The 15,308-nt window shown below is 48.0% G+C and overlaps 1 protein-coding gene across 1 annotated transcript in view; it reads right to left on the reverse strand.

Moving 5' to 3' along the window:
- The window catches only part of setbp1 (SET binding protein 1), a 121,760-nt gene that overhangs the window by 10,868 nt on the left and 95,584 nt on the right, over positions 1-15,308 (reverse strand). The window contains 5 exon segments of the mRNA XM_034170178.1: positions 260-679; positions 682-1,318; positions 1,433-1,640; positions 3,059-4,999; positions 7,655-8,049. Of these exon segments, the coding sequence (XP_034026069.1) occupies positions 260-679; positions 682-1,318; positions 1,433-1,640; positions 3,059-4,999; positions 7,655-8,049 (3,601 nt within the window).

Genomic DNA, 15,308 nt, shown 5'->3' on the forward strand with positions numbered 1-15,308 from the left:
ACTTTGAGACCGTTCATGGAAGTTCACAAATTAATCCCGGTGTATCATCGGATGGTCACTAACAGCCTAAATCTAAATTATGATTTCGGTGCGACATGTCCTTTAAGTAGTGTTAGTAAAAAAACTAACAATGAATTTTACCAACACTTCCTTATCAAATGGAAAGCCATTCCTCTGATCAAAGCAAAAGGGCAATGTACTCATTTCTAACAATAAAATATAAAATTGAGCATGTAATCCTTATAAATGTGGTTCTTACCATTGAGTGAAGTACTGGAGCACTGGGTCATCTGCCCTGACTCTTGACTGGCAGTTTGGAATGACATTAAGCCCTGATCTCCAAACACAGTTACACCCCTCTTCCTGCTCATCCCATCGCACGTGTCCTCCTTTGAACTTAGGAAGAGGTCAGAAGCTGACTGCGGTTGCTGTGATTGGCTACAGTAGCTGCTCAAGAAGCTGTTTATTGGCTGTCTGGTCAGACTGGAGTGGAATTGGCTGTTAGCAAGAGAGTGTGTGGTCAGCTGGTCAGATTCAAACATCCCTAAACTTGATACCAGGCTTGAGCCTCTACTGTTACCCCGCTGCTTCTCTAGATGCTTTGTGGAGCCTTGACTTGCTAAGTCTCTCCTATCACTCAACATGCTAAGCCGAGCAGTGGTCTTAGCTCCACTAAAAGTCCACCCAACTCCTGCCGGTCCCGTGGTGATAAGAGGGGTTCGTCCTTGTGCTTATGTTTGTGCTTGTGCTTCCTCTTATGGAGACGAACTCCTGCAAGACCACCTGCACCACCAGTGACCAGGGATCCCAGACCTTCTCCACGTACAGAAGATCCTTGGAGTGGACCATTTGAGCTGCGAAGCTTGGCCCCTGGCTGTAGTGTACCACCAGAGTGGAAAGTCTTTGGAGGTGGGACAGTGGGCCTCATGAAGGGAGATGGGGGTGCAGGTCCTAGAGAGTGGTGAGGCAGGTAGAATGGAGGAGCAGGGGGAAAGTAGCCCAGACTCAGCGGAGGTGCGTAAGGCATGGCATAGGGTGCTGCATAGTAATTTCCCCCTGCCAGCGGATAACCATATCCTTGAACAAAAGGCAGTTTTGAGGTGATTGGCTCACTGGCTTTGGCTGGACGGCCACGTCTTCTCTTAGCTTTTAGTTCAGCACTCCTGCGGAGATATGGGCCAGAATCACAGGGATAGGAGTCGTAGGTAACAGGGTAGTAATGATGAAAGTTGAGGCGGAAAATGGAAGGATATGGGTGCTGTGAATAGCAGGTGTATCGTCTGTGAGACACTCGTAGTTGCTGGAGCTTGACCACAACCTATAATGGTGGTGAAAAGAAAGCACAATTTAGACAAATACAGTACTCTGTGAAGTTGCATGTTACAGCATTTACTTAAATATTGCATCTTCACTATAATATAGTGTTTCTAACCTCCTCCAGTTCAGAAAGAAAGTGTAGATGATCCCGGCTCTGTAGGCACTTCTTTTTCCGGCGATGATGTTTTTGCTTTTTCTCCTGCTGTGACAAAAAGTTGTTGACAGCAGCCACCTGCCGTTCACAGCGTGCTCTGCTGCCCCTGCTGGCTGCTTCCGGAGCTGTTGTCTCTACCATTTCAAAGCCGCACAGATCAAACGAGTACCTGCATAAACAACAAATAAAGTACTGTGAAATTATTTTAATATTTATGGATAAATATTTGCCAGAATATTAACGCAACCAGTGGTGGGCACAGTTCTGCTAATCCACTAATTAGCAAAGCTAACATTTTGTTAGCAGATTAGCTTTTCAGCTAATTTTGAAAACCATCAGCAGACCACTTAGCTTCTGCTAAATTTAGCTCTGCTAACTTTTAGTCCGCTAACGTTTTTTTTGCTGGCATAGTGAATAAAACTTAGTCAAAATGATACATTTTAGTACTTACCTGTTGCGTGTTTTGCAATAGTCAGACGGCTGTGAGCTCAGTCCTCCCTCAGCAGAAAAGAGCAGAGCGAGCCGGCTGCTATTGCCCCAAAGGAAGAAGGAAAAAAATAACAAGTCATTTACTTTCAACATGCAAAAAGACAGTGTGGAGGAGACATGAAGCACAACACAATTTTCACTTATGGTTTTACTCATAAACAACTAATTAAGGACAGCTTGTCCATATTAACGGTAACTGTGTCATTTTTACAGAGAGAAAATATCACACATATGACATATCTTTTAAAGGAATGTAGTAAATTCTGAAGGTTTGAGCTTTAACAGACACACTTGGTGAAAGGCATTATGGGAAATTCAAATGTCTCTTTCGATCACTCCCCCCATCAAAATGCATCAAATACTGCCATCTACTGGATGGGAGTGTGAATAGCGGCCTCATGTTGGTCGTGAAATGCACTTCACAAACAGAATTGTCAGTTTTGCAAATGCCTTTTTTTACAAATGAAAAAATGACATATTTACAAAACCACATTTATTTGTAAAAAGCAACACACACATTACAGTAACTTGTGTGTTGGTTTTTACAAATAAATAAGACAAGCAGTGAAGGAGATTATTTTTCCCATAATGCCTTTCGGCAAAAGATATGTCATATGTGTGATATTTTCTCTCTGTAAAAATTACACAGTTACCGTTAATACCGACAAACTGTCTGGAATTAGTTGTTTATGAGTAAAACGATAAGTAAAAAGTGTGTTGCGCTGCATGTCTCCTCCACACTGTCTGTCATTTTGCAAGTTGAAAGTAAGTGACTTTGCTTTTGCTGAAGGAGGACTGAGTTCACAGCAGTCTGACTACTTAAGACAGAAGCTCTGGCTCATCGTTCTGTTTTTGATTGTACTCAGAAGCCTTGGCGGTGCTTAAACTCGAAACTGGCTTATCAGTAGCTGACAGTACTAAAAGTTGCTGTAACTTCCGCTAAATTTTTTTGTTGTTTATCAGTTTAGCGTTATAAAAGTTAACTTTTCAGTTAGCGGATTAGCAGTTATCGAAGCTAACTTTTTGGTTAGCTGTGCCCACCACTGAACACAACAAATGGGAATCAAGAAAAGCAAAGTATTGAATTATGTACTGCACCTGCGTCGTGAGGCAGGGCCTTTTTCAGTTTGATCTGAGGTGCTGTTGTTATCTGTGCCAATTCCACTATCACTGGGTATTGTCTCTTCACTGTGAGATTCACTGATGGGGGATAGGGTCACCTCCTTCACTGATGCCCCCTCAGACAGATGGGAGGGTGAATTAGCTAAAAGACGTGGAGGGGAAAGTTTCCATCCACCAGAGAGGAAGCCTCTTCCAGTTAGCTTGGTGGGCAATGCTGAGATGGGCTGCAGACTGGGCATAGCAGCATCAGGGTGGCTAGTTCTTACAGATGAAATGATGGAGCTGGGGGAAGAGGTGGTTGAAGGCACTACAGGGCTCTCATAGAGACTGGACATGGAGGCAGACAGTGTAAGCTTCTCCCGAACAGCTTTTGGAGGGTTGGAGCCTTGTGTTTCTGCTCTGGGTTTTCGCCCCCTCTTCTTTCCGATGTATATTGTTCCCCTCTTGCTGACATTTATCTGTTTTCCAAGCCGAGCCTCAATGGTGGATGCCATAGCACTCACAGCTGTAGTAACTGGGGCGGAGGATGACTTCAATGCCAGAGTGCCATTCTGTGCGGAACTTGAAAGGATTTCATTCAAGATGTTCTGTACCTTCCCAAGCTTCACTACATTCACTGGCTTAGAATGACCTCTGCCACGCTTTAGTTGGAGACTGCTAGAATTTGCACTGTTGGATGACATGGACATTTGAACTAATGTATTTAGCATGAGTGTTTTCCTCCTATGGCTCAACCCTGCTGCCGTTTCCTGTGTTAGCGGGCTTGGGGGTGAGGTGGAGGTGCCCTCATGGATCGTCTCCACTGTGAGAAGGGGCTGTTTTTTGGGTCGCCCTCGTTTCCTCTTGATGGGTGTGTGGACAGTCAGGCTGTCAATATTGGTATAAAGGGGGCTAGAGGGAGTGATAGGGAAAGCTGAAGGTGGGTCGGCTAAGGTTGATGGGCTGCTGAGATTTTCCCTATGGGGTGACGTAAGGCTGGCAGGACTTTTGGCTTTCAGATAGGACCATCTGTCCTTGGTCTTGGTTATTCTGACAGTAGCTGTGGAACTGGTGCTGTGAGTTGGGCTAGGACTCAAGGTTGCCCTGGACCTAGGACTGTGACTGGGGCTACTATTAAATCTGGGTTTAGGGCTGGGGCTGGGACTGATATTAGCCCTGGGACTGGGGCTTGGGCTTGCCAGTCTTGTGTTTATGGTAAGATTAGGTTTGTTGATGTGGTTTTGAATTGACTCTCTGTATTTAATGGTGTCTGTGCTGATCTTAGGACGACCGGCAGGATTCTTTTTCATTCTATTTGTAGTTAAAGCTGATTCGGAACCAGGCACACTTCCAATTGTATCTACTCTTTCGGCCATGTTTCCCCTCTCTCCCTGGTCTCGTTTTTCATCTTTATCCACCCTCTCTGCTTTCTCTGACCTCTCTCCAGTGCTCTCTGTCTGACATGTGACTCGAGACTCATTTTTGTGAGTCTCTGTCTTGTGTGCTACTTTGGGTTCTGGAGGAACTGGGTGATTCTTTTCGATAGTGTCAGAGTCGTGCCTTTGCTGTGATTGCTCGTCTACAATAAATGACTCATCAAAAGAAGGCCTCCTTCGCCTTTTCCTTCCCTTTCCTTCTTCTGCCAGCATGGACATGCCTCTGTCCTCATCCTCTCCTCTCCTTCCTGCAATTCCACTTTCTCTTTCCTCTTTTCTCCTCTCCTCTCTTTCTTCATGAATCCTCTCAGCCATCTCCTCTGGCCTGTACTTCTGTCTCTCCTCTGAATTGGTTGGGCTCTCCACTCCTTTCTCTTGCTGTCTCCGCCAAGGGGTATCAACACTGTGGGAATTGCACAGCATCCTTTGGGAGTCCTTCCGACCATACTTCCTCTTGATGTTCCCAAAGAGTTGCTCACTGACCTCTTGCAAGCCCCGCCCCCTAGGAAGATGTACACAGAAGAAGAAATAATCAAGACCAAGACAAGGGATTCATATTGTACTCATGCTATAAAACCAGAATAATTGTTTGATGTGAATTGGCCTCATAGCACAATGTTACCATTCTTTTCATAACAAATATTGTTATAACTGAGAGAGAGAAAGACAGACAGCTGTTTGTGAATGTTTAAGACATGGCAACTGGGGCATTGTGACATCACATGAAAATAGTCCATTCAAGAGATCCTGTCATCTGTCCACTCAATGGATGTGAGGAGTACAATGGGCAATCTAGTCTGAGATATTCTGTAACACATTTAAATTCATTACCTGTTTTTTGACAATTAACTGTTTGGTAGACCTGGGTTTGATTCCCGCTCACACAACCTGTCTGTGTACTTGGGCAAGACACTTAGTCTGCATTGTCTCGGTCCAGCCAACCTTTGCTGGAAAGTAAACAAAGTTGGACTGGTGTCCTCTCCAGGGGGAGTCATACACTCTTATCCATTTCATGCTATTGAATCTGGAAATAAGCAACAGCACCGATGGGTCTCACAGCTTCATAGGAGTTACTGCTTCTTATAAGTATTTGGTAGAGTGTTATCTGACTTACAGTTAGAGCCCAACCAATATATCAGTTGTCCAGTAATATCGGCCAGTATATGCCTTTCACAAACATATAGGTATTGGAGTTATTTTTGCAAATACAAAAACTTTTATTTCACCAAATAAACAGTGCAAAGAACACTTTGGCTATTGCCACTGGTGTTATTACATAGTTTGTGGAGACAGCATTGTTTACAATGCTGTCATGCATGGCTGGGACCCCATCACCCTTTGGTCCCATTAGCTACAAAACATAGAGGCAAAGCAAGCACCTGCCATGCATGTTCAGTCAGAGTGGGCAGTTAACAGCAACCAGACATAAGTGGTCAGTATCCACCAGTTAGGCAGGGCCAAAAGTCTGTTTGAAGGCATTGACATATGTTATTTGGTTAAGTATATTTATCTTTATTTATAATAAAGTTCAATTTCAATTTATTTTACTTATATAGCACCAAATCACAACAATGCTGCATCAAGGCGCTTCACATGGGTAAGGTCTAACCTCACCAACCCCCCTGAGCAAGCACACAGCCAACAGTGGCAAGGAAAAACTTCCTCTGGTGTTTTTGTGGAAGAAAGCTCAAGCAGACCAGGCTCAGGGGGTGACCCACTGCTTGTGCCATTCTAACAGTTACAAGATTTTTACAAAAGATGAGAAAAAACAAACAAAGAGAAGAAACAGAAAAGCAGAAAAGTCCATTACTGAGATAAAAACTGTTGATCTTGGTGCTTCGTATCTCCATCCAGGTCTTGAATAGGTAAGGTATTCTATAATTAAAGTTCATGTTTAAACTGTACATCAAGCCTCTTTGTCATTGGGTTTTGATGGCGAAATGTTAGGAATCATTGCCATTTTTTATGAATATATCAGCAGATATATGGTTATATGACCCCCAAAAATCCATATTAGTGGGGCTCTACTTACAATGACAACTCACATTTATTCCATCTATTGCTGCATTTACACATAATGACAACAAGTCACGAATGCCACAAAGTATACATTTTTGGCTGCTGATCAAAAATGTGATGATTTGAGGCAGGGCGTCAGGTGTCCTCAGGAACTGCTGCAACCTGCTACCATGCGTTACGATTAATGGCACGAGTTGCTGGAGAATTATGAGGAACCATTACACACGGTCAAAAATTAATGTTCCACGCTGTTGCGCGCAACAGAGCATCGTTACGTTCTGTCACACTGCGAATGAGGCTAATTGTCTCCACACACCCCCACATTCATCCATCAGCTGCTGAACAACTCAGATCGCCCCAGTTTGCTCCTCAAAATCCACAACAGAAGAACTTTGTGATTGCATGCTTAGTTGGGCTCTGTGCCATGGAGTGGTGCAGAGACGAGGAGATGGAGAAAGCCAGATTTGTGGCTCCATGCGGTTCTCATCTCGCGTTATCCCAAACATCAGGCACAGCAGCAGCAGCAGCAGCAGGCGGAACACCTGCAGAAGCGCACTGAGGAGCATTGGAACGAGACTTTTAGCCGTCTTGGCGTCACTGTCCTTCAGCATACTGCAGCAATGAAAGTGAATGCGGTGCAGCAGGGTTTAATTGTGCGCACGTCAGAGAAGAACGCTGTCACGCTCTATTAAGGATCACCACTAATCAAGACAGATCAACACGCTCAGTTGCAACCTCCACGACATGAGGCAAAATGAGGGTGATGCGTGACATTCGTGGAAGATTTTTTGACAGCCAAAATATGCTCCACGAAAATCACGAATATCACGCACCAAGAATCACGCAATGATTCCTAACATTTCGCCATCAAACCCCAATGACAAACCTATTAAGAAACCTATTCAGATGAGTTAAGTCACGTTAAGAATGTCAGGAATGTGCCCAGAATGATGCAAATATGACATTCATACCGTGTGTTGCCTATGTGTAAATGCAGCATAAGGAGCTTCCATGCACTGTGGGCACTGAGAAACCTTTGGGTTTTAATGTCTATCTCAATGACACCTCAGCACACAGACAACCCCATCTGCCACTTGAGTCATGATAACAAACTTCATACAGGAATAAGGAGCCATACCTGCTTAAAGAAGTCAGGTTGAGAATACTAGCATCTGTAACAACTGGTAACTGCAGATCTGGTGTCAAGGATCTCTGAGGAGAGGGGCTTCTTTGAGAAAATGGTGATACTGGATCAAGTAAAGAACCCCGAGTGGCTCCTGCTGGATCCCTGGCTGAATCTGAGTCTGCATGGTTAGCTGGAGATACAGAAGGTGCTGTAGAGGATGTGATCCAGTCCGGATCGAGTTGGTGGAATTGCTGCGTATGGGTGAGTTGAGTTTGTTGCACATGTGAGAGCGTGTTTGGCTGAAGGAGGGCGCTGCGGAGCTGGTGTTTGGGTGGAGTGCGATCTCCCAGTAGTTGCAGAAGACCTCCCTCTCTGTGTTCAGGCATTCTGAACTGGCGCTCGTATGTCTGTGGATGACAGAGAAGTGAAACAAAGACAGCACACGTTATTACATCACACAATAGCTTCATATCGCTGCCAGGAAAAAAATGGAATTACTGTGATCATAACATCAGTCTGAACTGGAGCTCCTTCAAGTTGTGCAGTTTATTATTGACACAAATCAAATCACTCATTTGTTGTGTTCGGATATGACTTTCTTCTCTTTTCACAGCAAAACTGAAGCATTTAATACAGCTTGTGTGCATAATTAAAACTGTGTGCAACAATACAAAAAGCCTTGTTTACAGAGCAATTAAATTCCTGTGGCAAGGATGGTGCATGCTGTGAGAGACTGGGGGGGCGGGGTCCAGAACGGCACACAGTATTAAACCCAGAATAGTTGCTCAGCTGTGCTCAGTAAACATAAACTCGGCATTACTCATTTCATCCTTATTTTATATACAACACTCTTTTACTGATTGCAGTTGTAATTAATTCTGTAATATTGGCAACAACTGACATGCTGATACAACACTTCCTGGATTGGTGCAAATTTTCCACGTTACTCCATGATAAAGCCAAAGTGTACTGTATCTCTGAAGTGAACATTTATTCTATATCCATTTGGCATTTATCCATGTTAAACTAAATATTCCTAACCTGGATCTACTGTATCAGACGCTGTTATGCTGCTTAATGTATGGCTGCAGTATAATCAGTATGCGGCTGGAAGATGAGAAATAGAGCAGTGCACGGCCTTTGTGGTTTAGCCTGTTATTAACAAACTCAGTATGACGCAACAAGACACTGCACTGCTGCGCTGCGGGGAGATGTAACCCAACCACAGGCATGCCTCTCAGCATGTACACACAGACAAGCGCATACTCACACATGCACAGACGTATACACTGAAAAATGTCTGAGCACAACCTGCATTCCAACAGTGAAGCATAAAATTAAAACCTTTAACAGATTTGCAGTTATGAATTCAGGGGAGCATAGCCAGGCTGGAATTTCAGTCGAGATGGGTCTGCTGCTTACCAAATACTCCCTTATAATGGAGAAATATATGTGGAGAGTGCTATCTTACACATCAGTGATGTAGTTCCCACCCAATGACAATGGCGTTTTCACGACCGGCCGGCGCCCATCGTGTTTTCTGCAACCAGGTCTCACAGAAAGTTGTGATTCAGCAGCACGAAATACACATTAATCTACTGGTTCGTGATATTGTGATGAAAAGCGCCTCATTTTTGTTATGGCAGCACAAATTCATTCTAATTCATTCAGTGATGGCTGCACGAAATTAAAAGTGAAGCGGGGGGGTTGGGGTGGTTATGGTTAGGGTGGGGGGAAAGAGTAAGATTAGGTTATGGTTAAGGTTAGGGTCGGGGGTAGGAGTAGGGTTAGGAATAGTGAGTTTATAAAAAAAACCCGTCACGAAAATTTGACTCATTTCGTCACGGGAGCACCAAAAAAAAAAAAAAAAACGTGAGACTGGGCTGGTTTTCTGACACCCAATTGTGTACTTTTTTGGTGCAAAAACAACTGGATACCCAACTGGGAAATGAACATGGGTGCAATCTGTGATAATAGTATTGTTGTGGAAAGCTGTGACCAATTGGGAAGGTTTTCACCATCTTAAATAACTGGATGTAATTTGTGCAGATAGGAGTTAATATGCATCTTTTAGTTTGATTTTAAAGCTGACATTTTTTTTTTCATTAATGCATCGTGAAATAAATAACTGCTGCTTGAATTTGGATTTGACTGCTCAGTTATTTTGATGCCAGGCTACAATTAAAGGCTTAAAATGAAAATACAGTGCAGATTGCGGCAAGGGTGTTATGTGGGCCGCCCGAAGAGGAGGTACTGCTGGCCAACGCCAGAGGGCGCCCTGCCTGTAGTCGGGTTTCAGGCACCAGAGGGCGCAGTCACCACCCAGGAGCCAGGACTACCAGATGTCAGAAATCTCTCATCATCATCCCATCCCATATAAGACTGGAAGAGACACCACATCTTTGCCGAGATATCAGTTTACCACTCAGGTAATCTCTCAGCCGTTTGACTGTGCCGTACGCACGTGATCTTTTTCTGAGTGTTTGCAGGAGATCCTGGTGACTGCTTTCAGCTGGTGCTGAGTTCTGTGGTCCGTGTAGGAGTGACGTTCTTCACCCCTCACGCCAAAATGGATAAGTAGCTCTCAGGCTCTGCACTACTGTGTTTTTGTATCGGAGGTGGAGATTCTCCCACAAAAGGAACTGAACTGAACTGCACACACCCACCATTAACCTGTCTTCTGTTCCTGCCAGCAGTACCGGATCTGACAGCTGAAGTAGACGACACCTGGGGACTCGGGACTTGGCGGCTTCGGTTTGCTGCAGGTCTTCCTTGGCGGCGGAACCTTGTGGGCCCCGGCTCTTCTCTGGATAGGCGTCTCCTACCCTCGGACCTGCCCACACGTCACCTGTTGACATTTGTAATTGACTGTCTAAAAATAGTATTCGACCGGTTGTGCACATTTGCCATAATAAATTGTATTTATTTGACTACCCATTGACCGTTCATTTGCGCCCCCTGTTGTGGGTCGGTGTCATTACACTTCCCCAACAGGATATCTCAGCCAACGTCATGGATCCCGAGGGGCGTCAACCACCAGTTGAACAGCCAATGGAAGAGCAGGGTGCACAGGCATCTGCAGGAGGCGTGATTGGTGAGTTGCAGCAAATCCTCACCGCCTTTACTGCTCGGTTGGATCTAATGAACGTCATCCTCAATCGTAGAATGGAGGCTCTCACCGCGCAGGTGGAAGCGCGTGCTCAGGGCGCTGCTGCAGCTCCTCCTCCTGTTGACCCGGTGTCGAATATAGACATTCCACTGGTCATTCAACGACCCTACCCACCATCCCCTGAAGCATACATAAGTCCCCCAGAGCCGTACGGGGGTTGTGTGGAGACGTGCGCGGACTTTTTAATGCAGTGTTCGCTCGTCTTTTCACAGCGTCCCGTGATGTACGAGTCGGACACCAGCAGGGTGGCTTATGTAATTAATTTGCTTCGAGGTGAGGCACGCGCCTGGGCTACGGTGCTCTGGGAGCAGAATTCACAGCTCCTTACCTCTTATACTAGGTTTGTGAGGGAGTTCAGAACAGTCTTTGATCACCCAAACAGAGGCGAGACTGCTTCTACGACGCTGCTGTCAATGAGACAGGGGCGTCGGAGTGCAGCTGAGTATGCGGTCAACTTCCGCATAGCGGCTGCGAGGTCCGGCTGGAATACCGCTGCACTCCGCGCCGCCTTCGTAAACGGACTGTCGTCAGTCCTGAAGGAGCATCTGGTGGCTAAGGATGAACCGCGGGATTTAGATGGGCTTATAGATCTGGTTATACGGTTAGACACCCGATTGGAAGAACGTCGACGGGAGCGAGACGAAGGACGTGGCCGGGCACGCGCCGCCCCTCTCTTGTTCCGAAGCAGCCCCGCCTTCCCCACGCTCCAGAGCCCGAGTGCTCCGTGTGACAACAGCTCCCCCTGCTGACGAAGCTATGGACACGAGCAGGGCCAAAATAAAATTAGAAAACAGACAGAGGAGGCTGGCCCACGGAGAGTGCTTTTTCTGCGGCTCTAACGAGCATCTGCAGAAACAATGCCCCAAGCGGTCAAACACCAATGCTCACCCTTAGAAACTGGGCTAAGGGTGGGCCATAACACACACGCGGGTATTGCATGAAAATCCGCACGAATCCCAGTTGTGATCCTCTGTGGGGATTTAACCCTTCAAGCCCCAGCACTGATTGACACGGGGTCGGAAGGGAATCAGCTTGATAGCAGATGGGCTACAGAAGTAGGGCTCCCTCTAGTGGCTCTTCCTTCACCAGTGAGGGTACGGGCACTAGATGGCACCCTTCTTCCATTAATCACACACCAGACACAGCCCTTAACACTGATTGTGTCTGGGAATCGCAGGGAGGAGATTGTGTTTTTTGTGACACCTTCTACCTCCAGAGTAATTTTGGGCTATCCATGGATTAGTAAGCACAATCCCCGGATCGATTGGCCGTCTGGGGTTGTGGCTCAATGGAGCAAAACCTGCCACCGGGAGTGTTTACGATCCTCAGTTCCACCCGGTGTGACTGCTAAGGAGGAGGTTCGAGTCCCCCCCAATCTCACGACGGTGCCTGTTGAGTACCAGGATCTTGCTGACGTTTTCAGCAAAGATCTGGCACTCACTCTTCCCCCGCATCGACCGTACGATTGTGCCATTGATTTAATCCCGGGTGCTGAGTATCCGTCCAGTAAACTGTACAACCTCTCACGCCCCGAGCGAGAATCAATGGAGACCTACATCCGAGACTCATTAGCTGCCGGGTTGATCCGGAACTCCACCTCCCCGATGGGTACAGGTTTCTTTTTTTTGGGCAAGAAGGACGGCAGACTCCGTCCATGCATTGATTACAGAGGGCTGAACGAGATCACGGTTCGCAACCGATACCCGTTGCCCCAAGTTGGATTCCGTGTTCACGCCCCTGCATGGAGCCAAAATATTCACTAAATTGGATCTTAGGAATGCGTATCACCTGGTTCGGATCCGGAAGGGAGACGAATGGAAGATGGCATTTAACACCCCCTTAGGTCACTTTGAGTACCTGGTCATGCCATTCGGCCTCACTAATGCCCCCACGACGTTCCAAGCATTAGTAAATGACGTCTTGCGGGACTTCCTGCATCGGTTCGTCTTCGTATACCTAGACGATATCCTCATCTTCTCCCCGGATCCTGAGACCCATGTTAGGCATGTACGTCAGGTCCTGCAGCGGTTGTTGGAGAACCGGCTGTTTGTGAAGGGCGAGAAGTGCGAGTTCCACCGTACTTCTTTGTCCTTCCTGGGGTTCATAATCTCCTCCAACTCCGTCGCCCCTGATCCGGCCAAGGTAGCGGCGGTGAGAGATTGGCCCCAACCGGCAAGCCGTAGGAAGCTGCAACAGTTCCTCGGCTTCGCTAATTTCTGTCGGAGGTTTATCAGGGGCTATAGTCAGGTTGTTGGTCCCCTTACAGCCCTGACCTCCCCAAAAGTTCCCTTCACCTGGTCGGATCGGTGCGAAGCCGTGTTTAGGGAGTTGAAACGCCGGTTCTCTACTGCGCCAGTTCTGGTGCAGCCTGATCCTAGCCGCCAGTTTGTTGTGGAAGTTGATGCCTCTGACTCAGGGATAGGAGCTGTGCTGTCCCAGAGCGGGGAGTCCGATAAAGTACTCCACCCCTGTGCCTATTTCTCCCGTAGGTTGACCCCAGCAGAGCGGAATTATGACGTCGGCAATCGGGAACTCCTGGCGGTGAAGGAGGCCCTGGAGGAGTGAAGACACTTGTTGGAGGGAGCTGTGGTTCCATTCACAGTCTTCACTGACCATCGGAACCTGGAGTATATCCGGACCACTAAGCGTCTGAACCCCAGGCAAGCCCGTTGGTCTCTTTTTTTTTGGCCGTTTTGACTTTAGGATCACCTATCGCCCCCGGACTAAGAACCAGCGGTCGGACACACTGTCCCGGGTGCATGAAGAGGAAGTCAGAGCGGAGCTGTCGGATACACCAGAAAACATCATCCCGGAGTCCACTATCATCGCCACACTGACGTGGGACGTGGAGAACATCGTCAGGGAGGCCCTGACGCGTCACCCAGACCCCGGCGGTGGACCACCTAACCGTTTGTACGTCCCACCAGACGCTAGGACTGCAGTTTTGGACTTCTGCCATGGTTCCAGGCTCGCCTGCCATCCAGGGGTGCGGAGGACCGTGGCAGTTGTTCGGCAGCGGTTCTGGTGGGCGTCTTTGGAAGCCGATTGTCCGGGAGTATGTCCGGGCCTGTACCAATGTGCCAGGGGCAAGGCAGTCCACCAACCGGAGAAGGGACTCCTCCAGCCGCTGCCTGTGCTTCATCGCCCCTGGTCCCATATTGGCATGGACTTCGTCACGGGTCTCCCTGCATCCCAGGGTATGACAACCATCCTGACAATAGTGGACCGGTTCTCCAAGGCGGCCCACTTCGTGGCCATCCCGAAGCTCCCGTCGGCCCAGGAGACTGCAGACCTCCTGGTCCACCACGTCATACGTCTGCATGGTATCCCTATGAACATCGTCTCGGATCGTGGTCCTCAGTTCTCCCAGTTCTGGAGGAGTTTCTGCAGGGAACTGGGGGCCACCGTGAACCTTTCGTCCGGGTACCACCCACAGACCAACGGACAAGCAGAGCGGGCTAATCAAGAGCTGGAACAGGCCCTGTGGTATATGACCTCCGCACACCCGACGGCCTGGAGTCAACATCTGGCCTGGATCGAGTACGCTCATAACAGTCAAGTTTCATCAGCAACCGGCCTCTCCCCATTTGAAGCGTGTTTGGGGTACCAGCCCCCATTGTTTCCGGGCTGTGGAGGGAGAGGTCGGGGTTCCCTCGGTCCAGGCCCACCTCAGGAGGTGCCGTCGGGTGTGGCATACAGTCCGCTCTGCCCTGCTGAAAGCCCGGACGAGGGCGAAGAGCCATGCAGACCGCCGACGTGACCCGGCCCCGGAATATCAGCCCGGGCAGGAGGTCTGGCTGTCAACAAAGAACATTCCTCTCAACACGGAGTCGCAAAAGCTGATGGACAGATATATCGGACCATTTTGGATCACCAAAATCATCAGTCCAGCCGCAGTGAAGCTGAAACTCCCAGCTTCACTGCGGATCCATCCTGTTTTTCATGTCTCCAAGATCAAACCATACCACACCTCGGACCTTTGCACCCCCGGACCTGAGCCGCCTCCTGCCCGCATCATCGACGGCGAGCCTGCATGGACTGTCCGCAGGCTCCTGGATGTTCACCGGAGGGGTCGGGGTCTCCAATATCTGATGGACTGGGAGGGTTATGGACCTGAAGAACGCTCCTGGGTGAAGAGGAGCTTCATTCTGGACCCGGCCCTCCTGGCTGAGTTCTACCAGCGACACCCCGACAAGCCAAGAGGCACCCGTTGAGGGGGGGGTCCTGTTATGTGGGCCGCCCAAAGAGGAGGTACTGCTGGCCAACGCCAGAGGGCGCCCTGCCTGTAGTCGGGTTTCAGGCACCAGAGGGCGCAGTCACCACCCAGGAGCCAGGACTGACCCTAACCTTAACCATAACCTAATCTTACTCTTTCCCCCCACCCTAACGATAACCACCCCCTGCTTCACTTTTAATTTTGTGCAGCCATCACGGAATGAATTAGAATGAATTTGTGCTGCCGTGACAAAAATGAGACGCTTTTCGTCGCAATATCAC

Source organism: Thalassophryne amazonica, chromosome 5 (genome assembly GCF_902500255.1).
Source record: "Thalassophryne amazonica chromosome 5, fThaAma1.1, whole genome shotgun sequence".
Lineage (NCBI taxonomy): Eukaryota > Metazoa > Chordata > Actinopteri > Batrachoidiformes > Batrachoididae > Thalassophryne > Thalassophryne amazonica.